The sequence below is a fragment of the Balaenoptera musculus genome, chromosome 5, assembly GCF_009873245.2.
Source record: "Balaenoptera musculus isolate JJ_BM4_2016_0621 chromosome 5, mBalMus1.pri.v3, whole genome shotgun sequence".
Classification (NCBI taxonomy): Eukaryota; Metazoa; Chordata; class Mammalia; order Artiodactyla; family Balaenopteridae; genus Balaenoptera; species Balaenoptera musculus.
In genome coordinates, this window is record NC_045789.1 from 137,816,360 (window position 1) to 137,831,882 (window position 15,523).

Below are 15,523 nucleotides of genomic sequence, written 5' to 3' on the forward strand. Positions count from 1 at the left end.
CAGTCTGTCAACCTAATCTCTCCGATCCCGCAGCTGGCCAGGCTGCCCTTCAAAAATTCTCGCCCACACAGGTCTCTACTGGCTTGGGGCTTCCCTCTCAGACCCCACTAAGGCCTGAAGGGTCCCAGCCATTCTAGAGGGACTTAGAAAATTCCAAGGAAGGCGCTCCGCAGTGTGGGGCCTCCTGAGGGGCAGCCTAGGGTACAGAGGCGCTGCCCCCAAACACCCCCCATGTAGGGGGGACTCAGGTAGGGAAAGTCTATCTGGAAGAGGGAGAGGAGGCCTGAGGAATGGCGAGGGGAAGGAATGGAACGGGAGGCACGTCCCTTCTGAGCTTATGAACTGCCGCCACCCGCCCATCTTCCAGTAGCCCATCCAGGAGGACCACCGCGCGCAGGGCTGAGCGCCCCACACGCGCTGGCTTGTGTCATTTCCTCCCTGGAAAGAGAGCTGGACACAGCTCTGCCTTCCCGCACACGTGGTCTGTGTGATCTGGGGTTGGGTGTGATCACACATATGAGCCGGAATCCTCACTCCTAAACTGGGGACAGCACTTCGCCCACCAGGTTATTGTGGGGATGCAGTGAGACAATTCGGGTAAAGAGCTTGATCAGCTCCCAGCTCAAGGAAAGCCTCAGTGTGATGAAGATGTGGATCACGGGCCATCCACCATGAGCTCTTGAAAGACACAGCAGAGCAAGGCTGGTTGGCCCAAGGCTCGGTCTGGGCCAGGGTCTGTGTGCACCTCTGGATGTCAAATTTCCGAGGCCAGCTGTGTGGTTAGAACGGAAGAGGCGCAGTTACCCGTGGTGGGCGTGGGGGACACAGGCGTGTGGACACGCTGTTTCTCCGCTGGGGATGAGGCAAAGGTCAGGATTTATGGGTCTGGGAGTGTGGGCGCTTGGGCCCTGGGAGTGTGGGCGCTTGGGCCCTGGAGGGGCAGACGGAGATGTTGACGGTGCTGGCGGGGTTAGGGGTGCAGCTGTAGTCCTGGAGGGCTGTTGCGCATGCGTGCGCCGGCCTGCCGGGACAGGGTGCGCGGGCACCCTCAGGTGTCCTGGAGCCCCAGTGGGAGCCTGATTAGGCGCGCGAATGGGGGTGGGAGCGATTTGACTCTGCGCTCAGGACCAAGCCGTGGCAGGCGGCGGCCCCGGCACAGGCCGAAGGAAACGGACCTGTGGGCTGAGGGTCTCGGCGGTAGGTGCCCCCGGGTGTAGTCAGCACTGAGCAGGGGCACAGAAGGCTGTGTACCCAGCAGCAAGCCTTGAGCCCGCGCTCTTGTCAATAGGCCGCGCGACCTTCACCACTACTACCTACCCACTCCACAGATGGAAAGGTGAGCTCAGAAAAGGGAAAGGACTTTCCCAGAGCCACGCAGACGGCCGGCGAAGGAAGCACACGGTCTTAACTCTGTGCCCCATCTTTCCGGGAGGGAAGAGTGGAACGGGGGGCCCGACCCGAGGGTCAGACGGCAGAGAGTGGGGTCCAGCTGCTCCCACCAAGGGCCGATACACAAGGCGAACCGCCAGGTCTCCACCTGCGCGCGCCCGGAGCTTCACTCCTCTCTAGCCTTCCGGTTTAATACCGCCTCCTCCCAGAAGCCTTCGGGGACCCGGGCGGGCTCAGGCACCTCCCTTCTCCCCGGCGCCAGCCCCGGCCCCTGGGCTAGAGCTCGGCGTCTTAGGTGGTGGCGCGGGGATCGCACGGATGGCGCGGAGCCGGAGGGGGAAGGGACGGGCGGGGGAGAGGGGAGCGGGAAGGGGCGAGGTGAGAACCGAGGGGCGGGGCCCGAAGGCCGAGCCAGACTCCGAGACGCCAAGGAGACGCCAGGTGAGCCGGGCTGGGGGCGGGGAGGGGGCCTGGGCTCCGGCGGGAAGGGTGGGGGCGGGGCCGGAAGGACTGCGGGGAGGGGGCGGGGCACCCGGGAGGGCCGCGGGCCCGGAGGGTCTAGAGCGGCGCTGGCCTTGCTCTCCGACGCCCCACGGCCTGGGAGGAGAAGGGGGCCGCTCCGCGCCGGCCGGCCGCCGGGTCCCGGGAGCCGCGGAGCTGGCGCTACTGCCAGTTTCTCTCCTTCAAGCTCGGGCAGCCCGGGGGGACACTCAGGCCGGGAGACGGGCCAGCCCGGCTCGAGGGCCCCAGAGGGGCAGGCGCGGGATCCGGACGCGAAGCGGCGACGCCGACTCCCCCCAGCCGGATCGAGGCGACGTAGGGCCTCGGCGGGTCGGGATCCGTGCGTCCCGGAGTGCGCTCTTCCGCAAAGAAATAAAACCTTTAAAGGGGGCCCGGCCTCCCCGACTCCTATCTGGGCCGGTTCGAAGTGGGGAGGAATCTCATCCCGGAGGGGGGGAATGGAGCCAAGGGGGGCACCGCGGCAGCGGGGACGGACGCACGGGCGGAATCCTGAGCTCCGATGGAAGGAAGAGAGCAGAGAAGAATGGAGAGAAAGAGGCGGAGGGGCGGGGACCGACTAAAGCAGAGAATCTGAGCGAGAAAGGAAACGCGCAGCCGGGGCCCCGGAGGCACCGCCGAGGTCGTGCGCGCTAGCCTTCACCAGGTCCCCATCCAGGGGGTTGGCGAGACCCCAGGGAGTCTCGCAGTTCGGGGCTGGAGCGCCCGCATCCCAGAGGCCCCCAGCATGCACCTTGTCGGCTCTCGCGTTGGGCGGGGCCCTCACACCCCCAGGATCCGAGAGCTCACCCTCTCTCCAGGAGATGGGGAGCACGCTTCGAACTGGTCTGCCTCTCGGGATGGAGCTCCAAGCACGTGAGCCCCTCCCCATCTGCCCTCCAGGGACGTCCGGCCCAGCCTTAGCCACCCCACCCCACTTCAGTCCGAGTCTTGGCGCTGCGGAACCAGGGACGCCGAGAGCGTCAAGGAGGTGCCGAGAAACTGAAGACACGAACCCAGGACCAGAGGGGCGGCCGCCGGGCTCAGCCTCCCAAACCCGCAGCGGGGTCGGACCTGGGCTGCACAAGCAGCGGGAGATCGCGGTCCGCGTGGGTGACGCCGGCCGCGAGAGCCGGGAGGCGGCGCCAGCGTTCCTCCAGCCCGGATCCGTCCTCCGCGGCTCTCAGAGGCCTCCCGGGCGGAGGTGATCGCGGGCGCTGGCGCTCAGGTCGGGGACCCAGAGGAGCGCCCGGACCAGTGGGGAAGGGATGGAGGCAGGGACAGATACGTGGAGAAAGAGGGAAGTTTAAGCCTGAAACATGTCTGCAGAGACATGCTTGACGGGCTTTAATGCGCACTGCGAAGTAAGCAAGGGGTGGGGGTGGGGGGAAAGCAAGCAGGATGTAAACTGAACCGAGGTCAGACTGCGATCCGATGAAAATAAACCTGTAACGAAAACGGCCCCCGGCAGAGAACCAGCCGCTAGGGATACACACCCCTGACGTTTCTGGGCAGTTAGTTTTTAAAGCATTTTTATTATGAAAGTTTTCAAATATAAAACAAAGTAGAGGAAGCCTTAAAATGAAGCCCCATGTACCCAGCCCCCACTCAACAATGATCAACTCCTGGCCAATCTAATGTCATCTGTGCTTCTCCCTTTCATTTTTACTATTTAATTAATTAGTTTGTTTATTTTTGTTGAGATACTTTCGAACAAACGCAGACATCACATCATTTCAGCGGTAAATACATAAGTGCATCTTTAACTTTTAAAAATTAAAAGATAAGAACTTTTAAAAATTAACAATACAGCTATAAGTCGCCTCACAATAAATCCACAGCTTCATATAATACTCAGAAGCAGTTGACTTTTGATGGTGGAAATGCAAAGTATTTCTGTTTTGACTTTACTGCAATTGCCAGATAATCAATAGTAAGCATTCTTACTTTTATAATCAAACAAACAAACAAAAACTGAAGCCAACAGCTGCAGGAGCTGGCAAGGGCCAGGCAGTCAGCTCTTGTTTGCTCTCCAAGTGGTGAAGCCGGAGACTGCCTCGTGGTTCTTGATCTTTGTCTTTGCACCTTTGTCCCAAGCGTCCATCCGAGTCCCAGATTCAGAGCTCGGTGCTATCAGAACAGGGTGGCCCCCTTTCCAGTCTACCCATGAGGGAGCGTCCCTCTCCCCGAGAGGGCAGCAGGGTTTGTACGCAGTTGTGTGGTGAGCCGCCCTGGGGACCCACCTTGGATCACCGGGTTCAGGCTTTGCTCCTAGCTAACGGATGCAGGAGGCATGCGCACTGAGGGCGGCCAAAGGAAAAGATCCAGGTGATTCTGACGGGTGGGGAGGGAGGGCAAACACTGCCTGAGTGTGCAGGCTATCAGGGAGGGGGGACTCCAGGATGGGGCCCTGACCTCCCTAGCGCCAGGTGGAGGAAGGGGAGTCTGGGCCTCGGTGGCCCAGTGACTTCATGGAGTCCCTGCCCCAGAGTCTCTGCCCCTCGGCCCCCAGTTTACCTTTCTGAGAATTGCCAGGTGAGGCCAGAAGGCTTTGAAGGATGCTTGGGAGACACCTACAGACAGGAGGAAGAGAGAGAAGCCGGCCCAGCCCCTCTGGCCTCCCTCTTGGTACCCACCTGACCAGCTCTCAGCCCAGGTGGGTCGCCTTCTGGGTAGGCTCAGAGCCAAGGCTCTGCGAAACCGTCACCCCACGAAGCCAGGCCAAGCTTGTGGGGAGGAGGTTGGGGGCCACTGACAGCCCTTGACCTGTATCTGATGAGGAGGGGGTCAGCTGGAGGGGAGGCCCTGGCTGGGCAGGAGTACAAAGGCGGGGGCTTCCCAGGTGCAGGGTGCGGATGGGGAACTGCCAGCTAGGAGAAAGGCACTTACCGGGATGCCCATCAGTCCCTCGCCAGGGCTTTGAATGAGGCGGGCAGAAGAGAGCTGGGGTGGGGCAGTGCCTGCTCTCTCAGCCAGGACCAGGAGTGCCCAGGTGGGGTGGGGCTGGCAGAGAACCACCCTGGGGGAAATGAGACTGGCCTGTCCCTTTTAGCAGGTCTGGTTCTGCATGAACTTGGCTGGGAATCCTGGCAGGTCAGCCAGGGTGTCCGAAGCCTGGTGGACCCAACTGGGCTCAGGGACTCTGCAGCCTGAAACCCTAAGCGGCCCAGGGTGGCTGGAATCGGATCTCACGTAAGAAGTTAGGGTTGGCGGGCTGGGGAGCGCGGCCACGGCACGTGCGGGAGACACAGAGCAAAGCCATTCCTCTCCCGCCAGGAGCGGAGCCAACGTGCGCGAGGCGAGGTTGGCCCGCAGTGATGGCGCCGGAGCCAGGCGCATTCCCAGCCTGGTCCCGCGCGCCCTCTAGGGCTGCGTGTTCCCTACCGCGCTTCCCTCTGGTTTGTGCTGCCCCTGGTGCGACCCTCCGGACGCTGGGTAATCATGGGGTGAAGCCAGCTTCCCTGAATCCCCCGGCCTAATCCAGGTTTGGATCCACTTTCTGTATTTCAGTGCCAGGCTTCTAGCTTGCGCCCCTTCCCGTACAGGGCAACATCCTCTCCCTCCTCCTCCTGGCGCCTTCCTTCCCACCCGGCGGATCTCGGAGGAGCCGGCGGCCAGGAAGCCGCTCTCCAGCCCATCTTTTCACTGCTTCATCCAAGGACGCAGCCCTTCTCCCCGAATCCGCCCCGCGTGTGCAGCCACGTAGACCCTTCCTCCCTCTGACTCCAGCGGCCGGCCTTCGGGTTCGCTGCTTCCCGGCGGGCGGGTCCGAGGGTACGGCGCCCACGGCTCCTCACCTTCGCGCGCCTGTGGCCCCGGCGCCAGGTGGCTCCCGGGCGGACGCGGAGCTCTGGTTGGTGCAGACCGACCCGCCGCTGTGGGCGAGCCGCCTGGGGACCGCGGTGCCACACAGCGCTTCGCTGCGCCCTGCGGTCTGGTCGCCACCACCTCGAGACCGCACCCACACAGGCCACAAACAGTCGAATAAAACGGTTGCCTCGTGGTGATAACCCCTTTAACCTGGGTTGTAACGATCCCATTCGTGGTCCGAGAGCTCGGGACCACGGCCGTTGCCGAATCCCATCACCACGGTGCAATGCCGCGCGGGTGCGGCGCGGAGCACAGAGCGCCGGCACCGCCTGACTGCCCGCCTGGTGCGTGGAGGGAAAGCGGCAGAGAGCAGGTGGCCGTGGCCGGCGGGGGGACCTGCGCTGGCCCGGAGGCCTCCGCGGTGCGGCCAGCTCTTCCCAGGCCTTCTGGATGTGTCCTTTTGAGGACTGGCAGTGATTCGTCTGCTGACAGCATGAGGTCACCACACAAGCGACGGAGGGTCAGGGTCCCAGGGGAGGCTGAGCCAAGGGTGCTGATGCCTAGAGAGGGCACAGTGGGGAAGAGAGTGGGAGGAGGGAGAGATGGTCTGTGCTGCCCCTTGAGTGGCCTTCTTGGCACTTCACTTCCCCCTGTGGCCGCTGGTCAGGAGCGAAGACCTTTGGAAATGGCTAGAGCAAGCTGGCTGTAGAGAAGCAGATCGTAAGTCCCTCCTGGCAAAGTCGAGTGAAACCTACAGGAAAAGCAGTAGCATGGGGCAGGTCCCCCCTCCCTCAGGGAGAGGAGAGCCAACCCTCAAAGGGAAGCAAATGCGGCAACAGGATGGGGGCTTAGTTGGAGGAGGTGCCCCATGAGTCTCTCAGGTTGCCCACCCCTGTTATGCCCTGGGCACTGGGAGCCTGAAGGTGGGGACCTTAGAGCCCAGAGGGGCAAGGACCACCTAGGCCACGGACTGCTCCCCGCTTCCCCAGGAGGGCTGCTGGAGCTTTCCAGGGCCTGGCCTCAGGGCACTGGGAACTGACTGGAGGGGCTGGGGCAGGGGATGATTCCGGGTCACGGAGCTGGATGGCAGGGGCAGACAGATGGACCTCCTGCCTGGGGGAGACCCCCGTGGCGCCTTCTCCTGGGCTGTCTGGCGCCACCGCTGAGAACTCCAAGGACACCGGAGGGTGGCCCAGTTGCTGGGCAGCTCAGCCCGGGAGCGTCTGTTCCACCCGAAGTCCCAAAGGCAGGGGGCAGAGACGGGTTTCCGAGGGGGCTCAATTTTGTTACAGAAGTGACCGTTTCAAGCACCGAATGACCTCTCTCTCTGGGCTCGAGAAGCACACCCAATAAAGTGTCCTTCCCCCATGCAGCAGGCCCCTGTCTTCACCCTGCAACAGGCCGGCTGTAGAGATCCAGCCATTGGAATAAGCTTTCAATAAGCTTTCCTTAAGAGCCCATAAACTTGGGCCCTGAGCTGGCACTTTGCCCACAGGTCCGAGTCCCCCAGCTCAAGAGAGACTGCAGATGGTCCAGGGGATGAGGCCCAGGCCAGAGAGCCCTGTTCCCCACCTGACCTTGCTGGGCTCTCTGGCGCCAGTGTTTTGTTTTGGACAAAAGAAAAAACCCCTATGTTAGAGATGGCTCTCAACTCCAGTGCGGGAAGGGGCAGTGGACGCAGGGGGCCACACAGCTGGCAGCCCCTTGTGCCAAGTGAGTGGCCAGTGGGCTCTGCCTTCCCGACTCCTGGCTTTCGGTTGTCGCGAAGGCCCCAGAACTGAGCGACAGAGGATGCAGAATCCCCTCTTCCACCTTAGGCCCCTCTCCTCCCTGACCTTGACTTCCCCTAAGGTCTTCCTGGGCCTCCCTGTCTGGAGAAAGTGGGGGCTTGAGAGTACAGCTCGCAGACCCCAGCTCCTGCCCACCTGCCCACCTGCCCCTGGCCAGCATTGGAAGGTGATCCAGGAGGGGGGAGACGGTGCCCACCATAGCCCATTACCAGAGGAGAGGCTCGGCCCCAGTGATCACAAAGCAGCAGCAACTGTCCAGAAAACGTCCCTTTTTATTCCATACGCAAATAAGTAGATTCATTAAAAAAAAAAAAGTCTTCGCCAGGATAACCAGGGGCTGCAGCCCAGGAGAGAAGCCCCAGTCTGGCCCCGTCTCCAGAATGGACAATCTGAGAGCAGCGCCACCTGGAAGGATCTTCACCCCTTCCGCTCCACAGGGGCTCTCTTCCTGGGATTCTCTCTCTGCCGGCCCGAGGTTAAGGCCATCAGACTGATCACGTGCCCCGGAGGCCTGCTGTCCTGCCCATGCACAGTCCCAGGCAGGGTTGTCCGGGTTGGAGAGTGGTCACCTCCGTGAAGCACCTGGGACAGCCTGGATTTGCTGTGGACTGCGCCCCGCCGCTGGCTCCGGCGGGGCGGGAGCTGGATTTGCTCCGAGGTTGAGGCCTGTCCCCGGGGGTGGGGGGCTGGGGGAGGCCCTGGGCTGCATGGCCGACTGTCTCTGTGATGCTCTCTTCCCAGCGGGGATCCAGCCTTGCGACCGTTTGGGGAGCCACAGTCACCTGCGTCTCTGTTACATTCTGGACGATCTTCCGATCTTCGGACAGGGGTTCGGCTCGCCCCGGGCGGCAGCCTGCGCTCCCCGAGGCGCAGGAGGGCCAGGGGAGCGTCCCTGCCCTCCCTGACGGACGGCCCCCTGGCGCCACCGCTGCCGCCTCGGCCCGTGTGCGCGTCCGCAGAAGTCCCCACTGGCCACGGGGAGTGGGCCCGGCCGGCCGGGGGCTCACACCAGGCCGGGCATCTGCGCCCGCAGGAAGGGCACGGAGGCGGCGGCTGGGAAGGCGGCCAGCGGGTAGGCGAGGGCCCCGGAGAAGCCGAGCAGCGGCGGGGGCGGTGCGGGCGCGGCGGGCGCCAGCGGGAAGGGCAGCGCGGCGGGAGCTCCGGCGGCGGCGGCGGCCGGGGGGCTTTCGTGGTAGAGCACCGGCACGCGGACCAGGCGCTGCGCGCCCGGCGGGGACAGGCTGGCCGCCTCCAGCTCGGCCGCCAGCTGCCGCTTCCACTTGTTGCGGCGGTTCTGGAACCAGATCTTCACCTGCGTCTCGGTGAGCTGCAGGGAGGCGGCCAGGCCGGCGCGCTCGGCGCTGCTCAGGTAGCGCTTCAGGTCGAAGGTCGACTCGAGCTGGAAGACCTGGCTGCGCGAGAAGACCGTGCGCGTCTTCTTCTTGCGGCCGCCGCCCCCGCCGCCGCCGCGCGCCTCCCCCGCCGCCGCCGCCGCCCGGGCCTCGGCCAGCTCCGCCGCCTCCTCCGCGCCGGCTGCCGGGCCCCTCGCCGCCAGCTCCGCCGCCTCCCGCTGCACCGCTCCCGGCCCGGGGCCCCGCGGCCAGGCGCACTCTGCACGGCCCATCTCCTCGCCCGTCTCCGGCGAGTCCCGGTCGCTGGCTGCAGGGGGGAGAGGAGGAACGTGGGTTGGTTCTGGAGGCTGATCCCCCGGCCCTGTCGCTGAGGCCAGCTGCTTCCCCCGTGAGGTCACCCACAGCCACGAGCAGGGAAACTGTCCCCACGCAGCCCCACCCACGGCAGATCTCACCCTGGGACCGGAGAAAGGCAGAGCATCTGGAGGTGAACTTGAGGACCCGAGCGATGCTCCAAACCAACACGCTGGCCACACACTCACGCCCAGAACCGCGCATCCACACGGAGGGCGACAGAGGGAAGACGGAAGAAAAGGAACACAAACAGAAACACAGAAGGAAGACTGACTCCCTTAAACAGTGACTTCAAATCAACACACACAAAAGCCCCGGAGGTACACCTCGCGGAGAAAAGGATGGTCCTTCTGAGAAACGTACACACCAGAAACCAGCACAGAGCGGGCCTCATCCCTAGCACTCAGCCCTAGGCCAAGTCCCCCAGACACAGAAGTAAAGACTTGCCATGACCTCTCCCCACTCGCGCTCGGGAGCAGATGCGGAATGCCCGCTTGCGTAGAAATATTCCCACTGGTGGAGAATAAGCAAATGCAAACAATTCCCCAAGCCAAACTCCAACCGGATGACACTGCGAACCTATTCCCCCCCATTTCCTGTGCCCCTAATTCAAATGTCCATGGAGACGTGCCCTCTCTACCCAAAATCACACTCAGAGGGAGCGCAGACAAGGGCAGCTCTGGCTCCGTAGAAACACGCGGCAGCCGCATCTCACCCCAGACACATTGGGCCCGTGGTTGAGCCTGTGGGTTTGGGGCTACAAAAGCCCACAGAGGGTCCCTGAGCTCGTGTTCCAAGTACCAAGCTCCACACAACCTCCCAGAGGAGACGCCTCCCCCTCCCCAGGGCTGGCAAGGGATGATGACTCCAGGTGAAAGGGTCTGCCCAGGACCCAGGTGCTGGTCCAGATTCCAGGCCCAGCTCGAAACGGGCAGCCGCCTGACTTCCGGGCTCAGCAGGCCAACTCAGGCCAGTTTCCCTTGTGCCTCAGGCTGAGGCTGCTGGACACAGGCCGCAGGTCAGCACTGCGGCCGTCGAGTAGACCTTGGCCCGGCCAGCCCTCAGAAGGCAGCGGTGAGCCCGCAGCGTGAGCAGCCCGTAAGGTGTGCCAACACCGGCAGGCTTGTGTCTGTAGCTTGGTCCCTGCGCTCCGCCGCGCCCGTGGAGGTGTGCAGATTTGCGGATGTCCCTGCCCAACCCTGGTGGCATGAGCCCTCATGGTGTCCAAAGAGGGGTCAGGTTCCAGGCTGGCATGTGTGCGACCAGATATGGGGGGCCCCCAGACTCACAGAGGCCCACGTGCTGCCACACGAAGCCAAGCCAGGCCTGCCAGCTCTGGTACAAAACAGGGACCCCTAACCCGCATTATACGAAAGAAGGACCGGCTCTTTGGCAGCTGCCTGTGGGGCTGCAGCTGGAGAAGAACCCCAGGGACAAGAGGGGAACGCATTCCCCCCCCCGGAGACCCTTTTCAGAAACACCCCCAGAAGGGCACTACGTTTGATCACTCAATTTCGGGGCAAACACTGAGGCCTGCTCGAGCTTCCCGGAAGGGAAGGGGGCAGGGGCCTGGGACCTTCTGGGTGTAGGCTCTGAGATGCGGGTCCCTTTGCGAGGGGCTCAATCCCACACCAGAGAATGGGTTATCCAAGAGGTGAGAGGGGTCTGACCCACCTACTACCCCCCACCCGCCCCCCAGCACTCGTTAACTTTCGCTTGGAGCTGAAAGTATTTCAGAGCAAGAGCCTGGAAGAGTCTTCAGCTGGCCTCACAGTGTGCGCCTGGGGCGGGGGGAGCTGGCAAAGCCTGGGGGCTGAGGTTAGAATAGCTTCCTAGTCCTCTTGCCCGGGGGCTTCCTCCAAACGGCAGGTCCCCAAGGGAGGCAGTGACCCTGGGGAGGGGGAGCAGAACTCAGGGACTGGAATGCCCAGTCAAGAGGGGAGATCGATCGGGTTCCGGGGCTGAAAACCCCCCACCCCCAGACTCGGAGCCCTCAGCAGGGAACAAAGGCGGGGGAGGGGGAGGGGCAGAAAAGGGAGAGAGAGAGGGGTGGGACTGGGGGCTTCTTGCCTTGCACAGCCACAGCCAAGGGGCTTGAGAGGCCCAAGAGGGAGACCCAGGCCCCTGCCCCAGGCCCTGGCTGCAGCTTGTAGGGGAGATGGGACTTTGGGGACACGGCTGCTGGGGAAGACCGCTGTCCCCCCATCCAGGCCTCCACAACAGCGGCTCCCTCTACTCAACGCCCCCTTCATTTTGCTGAGTCTGACTCTGTCTTCTGACCCTCTCTCTTTCCTTCCTTTATCTTTTCTCTGTTCTCTCCATCACTTATGGGTTTCTTTTTGCTTTTTGTTTGTTTTTCATCTTCTCTTCCCCCCTCTCTCCTTTCTCCGCCCCCAACATCTCTCTCTTTCTTCTCTGTCCTTTTCTTTTCTTTTCTGCCCCTCCCCCCGTGCCCCCTCCCATGGCCTGCCTTTCCCTGTTGTATTCCCCACCCCCCCTTCCTTTTCTCTTCTTAGCTGTCTGTTGTCCCCTGTCCCCAGGTTCCTCTCCAAGGGCTCTCCAGAGCCTGGTGATGGGTGAAGCCCAGAGCCTGCGAAACCTTCTCCCTGCATGGGGACGCTGTCCTGGAGAGTGGGCCTCCAAACCTGCTCAACCCGGGGCTCTGCTGGGGCCCGACACGACCCAGAGCCCCCTACAGACGAGGATGGCCCAGAAAGGGCGCCAACGAACCCAAAGTCCCCGAGCAAACGCTCGGGGAGGAAGCCCGGCCCCCCCCCGGCCCCCGCCTTCCCCGCGCCCTCACTCACTGTCAGGGCTGAGGCCGCCTCCGTAGCCTCCGTGCGACCGCGAGTACCAGCGCGTGGCGCCTCCGCAGCCCAGAGCGTAGGGCGGCCCGGGACCCGGGGGCGGCCGGGGACCGAGGCCCAGCGCGCCCGGCCCAAGCAGCGCCCGGGCCCGCGCGTCCCCGCTCGGCCCGGAGCCCGCGCGCAGCTGTCTCCGCCGCTGCAGCCGCCGCCGCCGCCGCGCCTGCTCCGCGTCCTCGTCCTCAGGGTCGTCGTCGTCCTCCTCCTCGTCCTCGCGGCCGCCGCCGCCGCCCTGGGCCGCGCGCCCAGCGCCCTTGGCCTCGGCTGCCAGCAGGTTCTCTATGAGGAAGGAGGAGGCGCGGGCCGGCGTGGCGCGCCCGGGCTCCGTCAGCTCGTCCGGCATCGCGGCCGCCGGTCCGTCGGGCTCTGCCGGGCTCCTCGGGGTTCCGGGAGCCCGGGGTGCGGCCGGTCCCGGTCCCCGCTGGGGACGCTGGCGCGCGGCTCCCTGGCGCACGCGCGGGCCGGCCCTGGAGCCGCTGCCCGGAGCGCTGGCGTCGGGCCCCGCGGGGCAGGCAGCGGCCTCCGCGCCGGACTGGGCTGGGCCGGGAGCGGGTGCGCGCCGACAGCTGGCCGGGCAGCCGCCTCGCTCGCCTTTCACGTCGCCGCTCTGGTCGCCGCCCGGGCCGGCCCCGCTGGGGGCGGGGAGGGCAGGGGAGGGGCCAGCAGGGGCGGGGCGGCGCGGGCCGGGCGGGCAGCCAGCTCAGCCCGAGGATGCCGCGCCGGCCCCGAGTGCGGCCGCTGCTCGGAGACGCCGCCCGGATCCGGGCGCGCAGGCGGTCGCGCGTCCGAGGGCGGGCGGCCGGCGGCCCAGGCGGGGGGTCGCGGCCAGTCCGGCCCCGCGTGATTCATTCCCCCGGCCCGAGCCACCCGAGCCGGGGGTTGGAGAGGTGGGGCCTCGGCCGCGGGGCCGCCTATTGGCTGCGGGGCTCCGATGAGAAACAGACTGGCCAATCAGTGTCCGGCAAGGGCAGTAATTACCTCGCCGAGGGGAGAGTGTTGGACCGAGAGTAAGGAACTGCGTGTGTGCGCGCGCACGAGTGTGGTGTGTGTGAGTGTGTGCACGTGTGTGTGTGCTTGTATGTATTTGTGTGCGTGTGTATACCGTGGCAGGAAGACCCCGGGGCTTCCAAGAAACAGCAAGAGAATGGGTTAGTCGTTTTTTTAGACTCCGGGTGTCAAGGCTGCAAAATTGTGGCATATTTTTAATATTTACACTTAATGAAATATGCTTTTAATGCCAAATGTAGTGCGACAGAACTCTCTAGTTCTCAGATTCAGGCTCAAAATGTAAGAAAATGCTAGCCCCCTCCCCTATCTCCGGGGCCCTGCCGGCAGCACGCCCGATGTCACACCCGCTGAGCGAGAGCGGGTCGCCACCGTCCCGCTCCCTAGGAGGCCCGGGCCTTAGTGGCGGGCCGGGAGCCACTGCCCCGGCCGCGTAGGTCTTGGGGGCAGGTCCCGACTGTAAAGCGGTGGGGAGTCCCCTCCCACTTCTGCAGCAGGGAGTGCGGTGACCAAAGCGCATCCCGGCCCACGCCGTCGCCCTCGGAGCTGTGGCCACTCAGGAGTAACCTTCCGACCGGCTTCCTCTGGGAGCGGGTGACGGCCGAGTCACCGGACGGCAGCGCGGATGCGCGGGCGCAACAGGCTTCACCGGACGCGGGTTATCGCGGAGAGGTACATCCAGCCCCCCAGTGCCCGCCGAGGGCCGCGACCAACCGAGTGCCGCCCGCCGCCTCGCTTTAATTTTCAGAACAACCACGGTGGAGGGAGCATCAACCCCATCTTCCAGAGGGAAAAACAGAGCCGAGGAGAGACCATTCCAGATGGTAAGTGGCTCTGGCAGGCCTGGAATTCCGACACTCCGGGCCTGGGGCCCTTCTGGCACCGACAGCCCCAGAGTCGGATGGGGATGGGAGCGAGAAGCAGCCGAGCAGCGGGTCTGAGAGGCCGGGAGGCCGGGTGGGGCTGAGGCCTAGGGGAGGGACCTTGCCGGCCTGCGGCTGCGGAGACAAAACGGTGAGCGCTTCGGGTGCGTCTTCTGGCTGCAGAGGAAGCCGGTCACCACCACGCCCCCCGTTACCAGCTTACCACCCTGAGCGTACCTACCCGCGGCTGCCGGGAGGGACCTCTGCTGCCCAGTGGCCTGGAGACCTTGGGTGGGAGGCGGGCTTTTCTGCAGACTCGAGGACAAGATGCTCGACCCATCTCTTCGCCCTCACATCCCGCCCCAGGAGGGACAAAGATGATCAACGACAGTGACTCACCGGGTGGTTTAACTCCAGCCTGGAGGCGGACAGAGATGGGGCTTTTCCCCCACTGCATGGGTGAGGACGCTGAGCCAAAGTGGGTGAGCCGGGGTCTCAGGGAAGAGCTGTGGTCTCCCAAGTACTGCTCCCTGGGGGTGCCCACAGTCAAAGAGACTCCAAGGCAGAGGTACCCCAGCCAGAGGAGGGCGGGTCAAGGGAAGAAATGACTGCCCCAGTCGGTCTGGGGGAGAAGCACCAGCCTCTGGCTAATCGCAGCATCTAATTCGAGGGTGCTTCTAAGAGATGGAGAAACTGAGACCGGAGAGGGACCCGGATGAAAAGACGAGTGGTGGAGAGGGTGCCTTCCGGATGACCACCTACTACGACCTGCAGGTTTCCCTGGGCCTGCCTGAGTGGCTCCTGAGCACGTTTCCGGAACCGCAAGCCTGCTGTCACTCCCACGGTTTCTGAGCACTTTGAGTGGGGGCTTCCTCAGAGTCTGGGTTCTAATTCTTTCTACTCTGGGCTGTGTGGCCCTGGGCAGGGGGCCTCGCCTCTCTGATCCTCAGTTTCCTCTCCTGTAAACCGCGGGTAGTAAGCACCCCTGCCTGTGCCAGGCTGTTGGGAGTGGAGGCCGGCTGGGCATCGGGCACTGCTGGGACGTCTCCCACTGCCTCTGGGGAGCATGTGAGGGATGGGAGGCGAGGGCATAGGCCGGACCGGGCCGAAGGAGAGTAGGCCTTGCTCCCAAGCACCGGTCTTTGGGGGCTTGGAGGGCGTGTCTCCTCCCAGGGGCTCCAGGGCTGGGTCCTGGCACTGCTGTCCTCAGGAGGCTCCCGGCAACTGTGGCAGCAGAACTCGAGCGCGTGGCGCGGGGCCTCGGCGAGCAGACAGAGGGTTGCTGCGGGGAAGCAGGATCACTTAGGGGGGCGTGAAATAGCCGCCCTGGTGCTCACCCAGGCGGCCACCTCTGTGCTCCGTGCGTCCCGGAGCCGGATCGCCACTCTGCTTGGAGGCGACAGGAGGCCGAGTTCTCAGTGGGGATGGTCGGCAGAGGCTTGTCACGTTCAGACCTGGAAGCAGCTCCAGGATAGTATCTGGCAGTCAGGGTGCTCTCTGGAGACTGCCTGTGAAGCCCCACGGCCCTGAGAGGGCTTCTGGTGCTCCCAGGGCCAGAGCCCAAGTTTCTGGTCACCTTCGGGCAGCAGGTCTCCGCA

General features: G+C 64.2%; 1 protein-coding gene across 1 annotated transcript; it reads right to left on the reverse strand.

The window, feature by feature from the left end:
* Positions 1 to 7,747: 7,747 nt before the first annotated feature.
* On the reverse strand, positions 7,748 to 12,631 carry HMX1 (H6 family homeobox 1). The gene is made up of 2 exons (XM_036853963.1): positions 12,001 to 12,631; positions 7,748 to 9,146 (listed from the first exon to the last, which is right to left on the reverse strand). The coding sequence occupies exons 1-2, from the start codon at positions 12,398 to 12,400 to the stop codon at positions 8,491 to 8,493; spliced, it is 1,056 nt and encodes a 351-aa protein (XP_036709858.1). The 5' UTR covers positions 12,401 to 12,631; the 3' UTR covers positions 7,748 to 8,490.
* Positions 12,632 to 15,523: the final 2,892 nt, after the last annotated feature.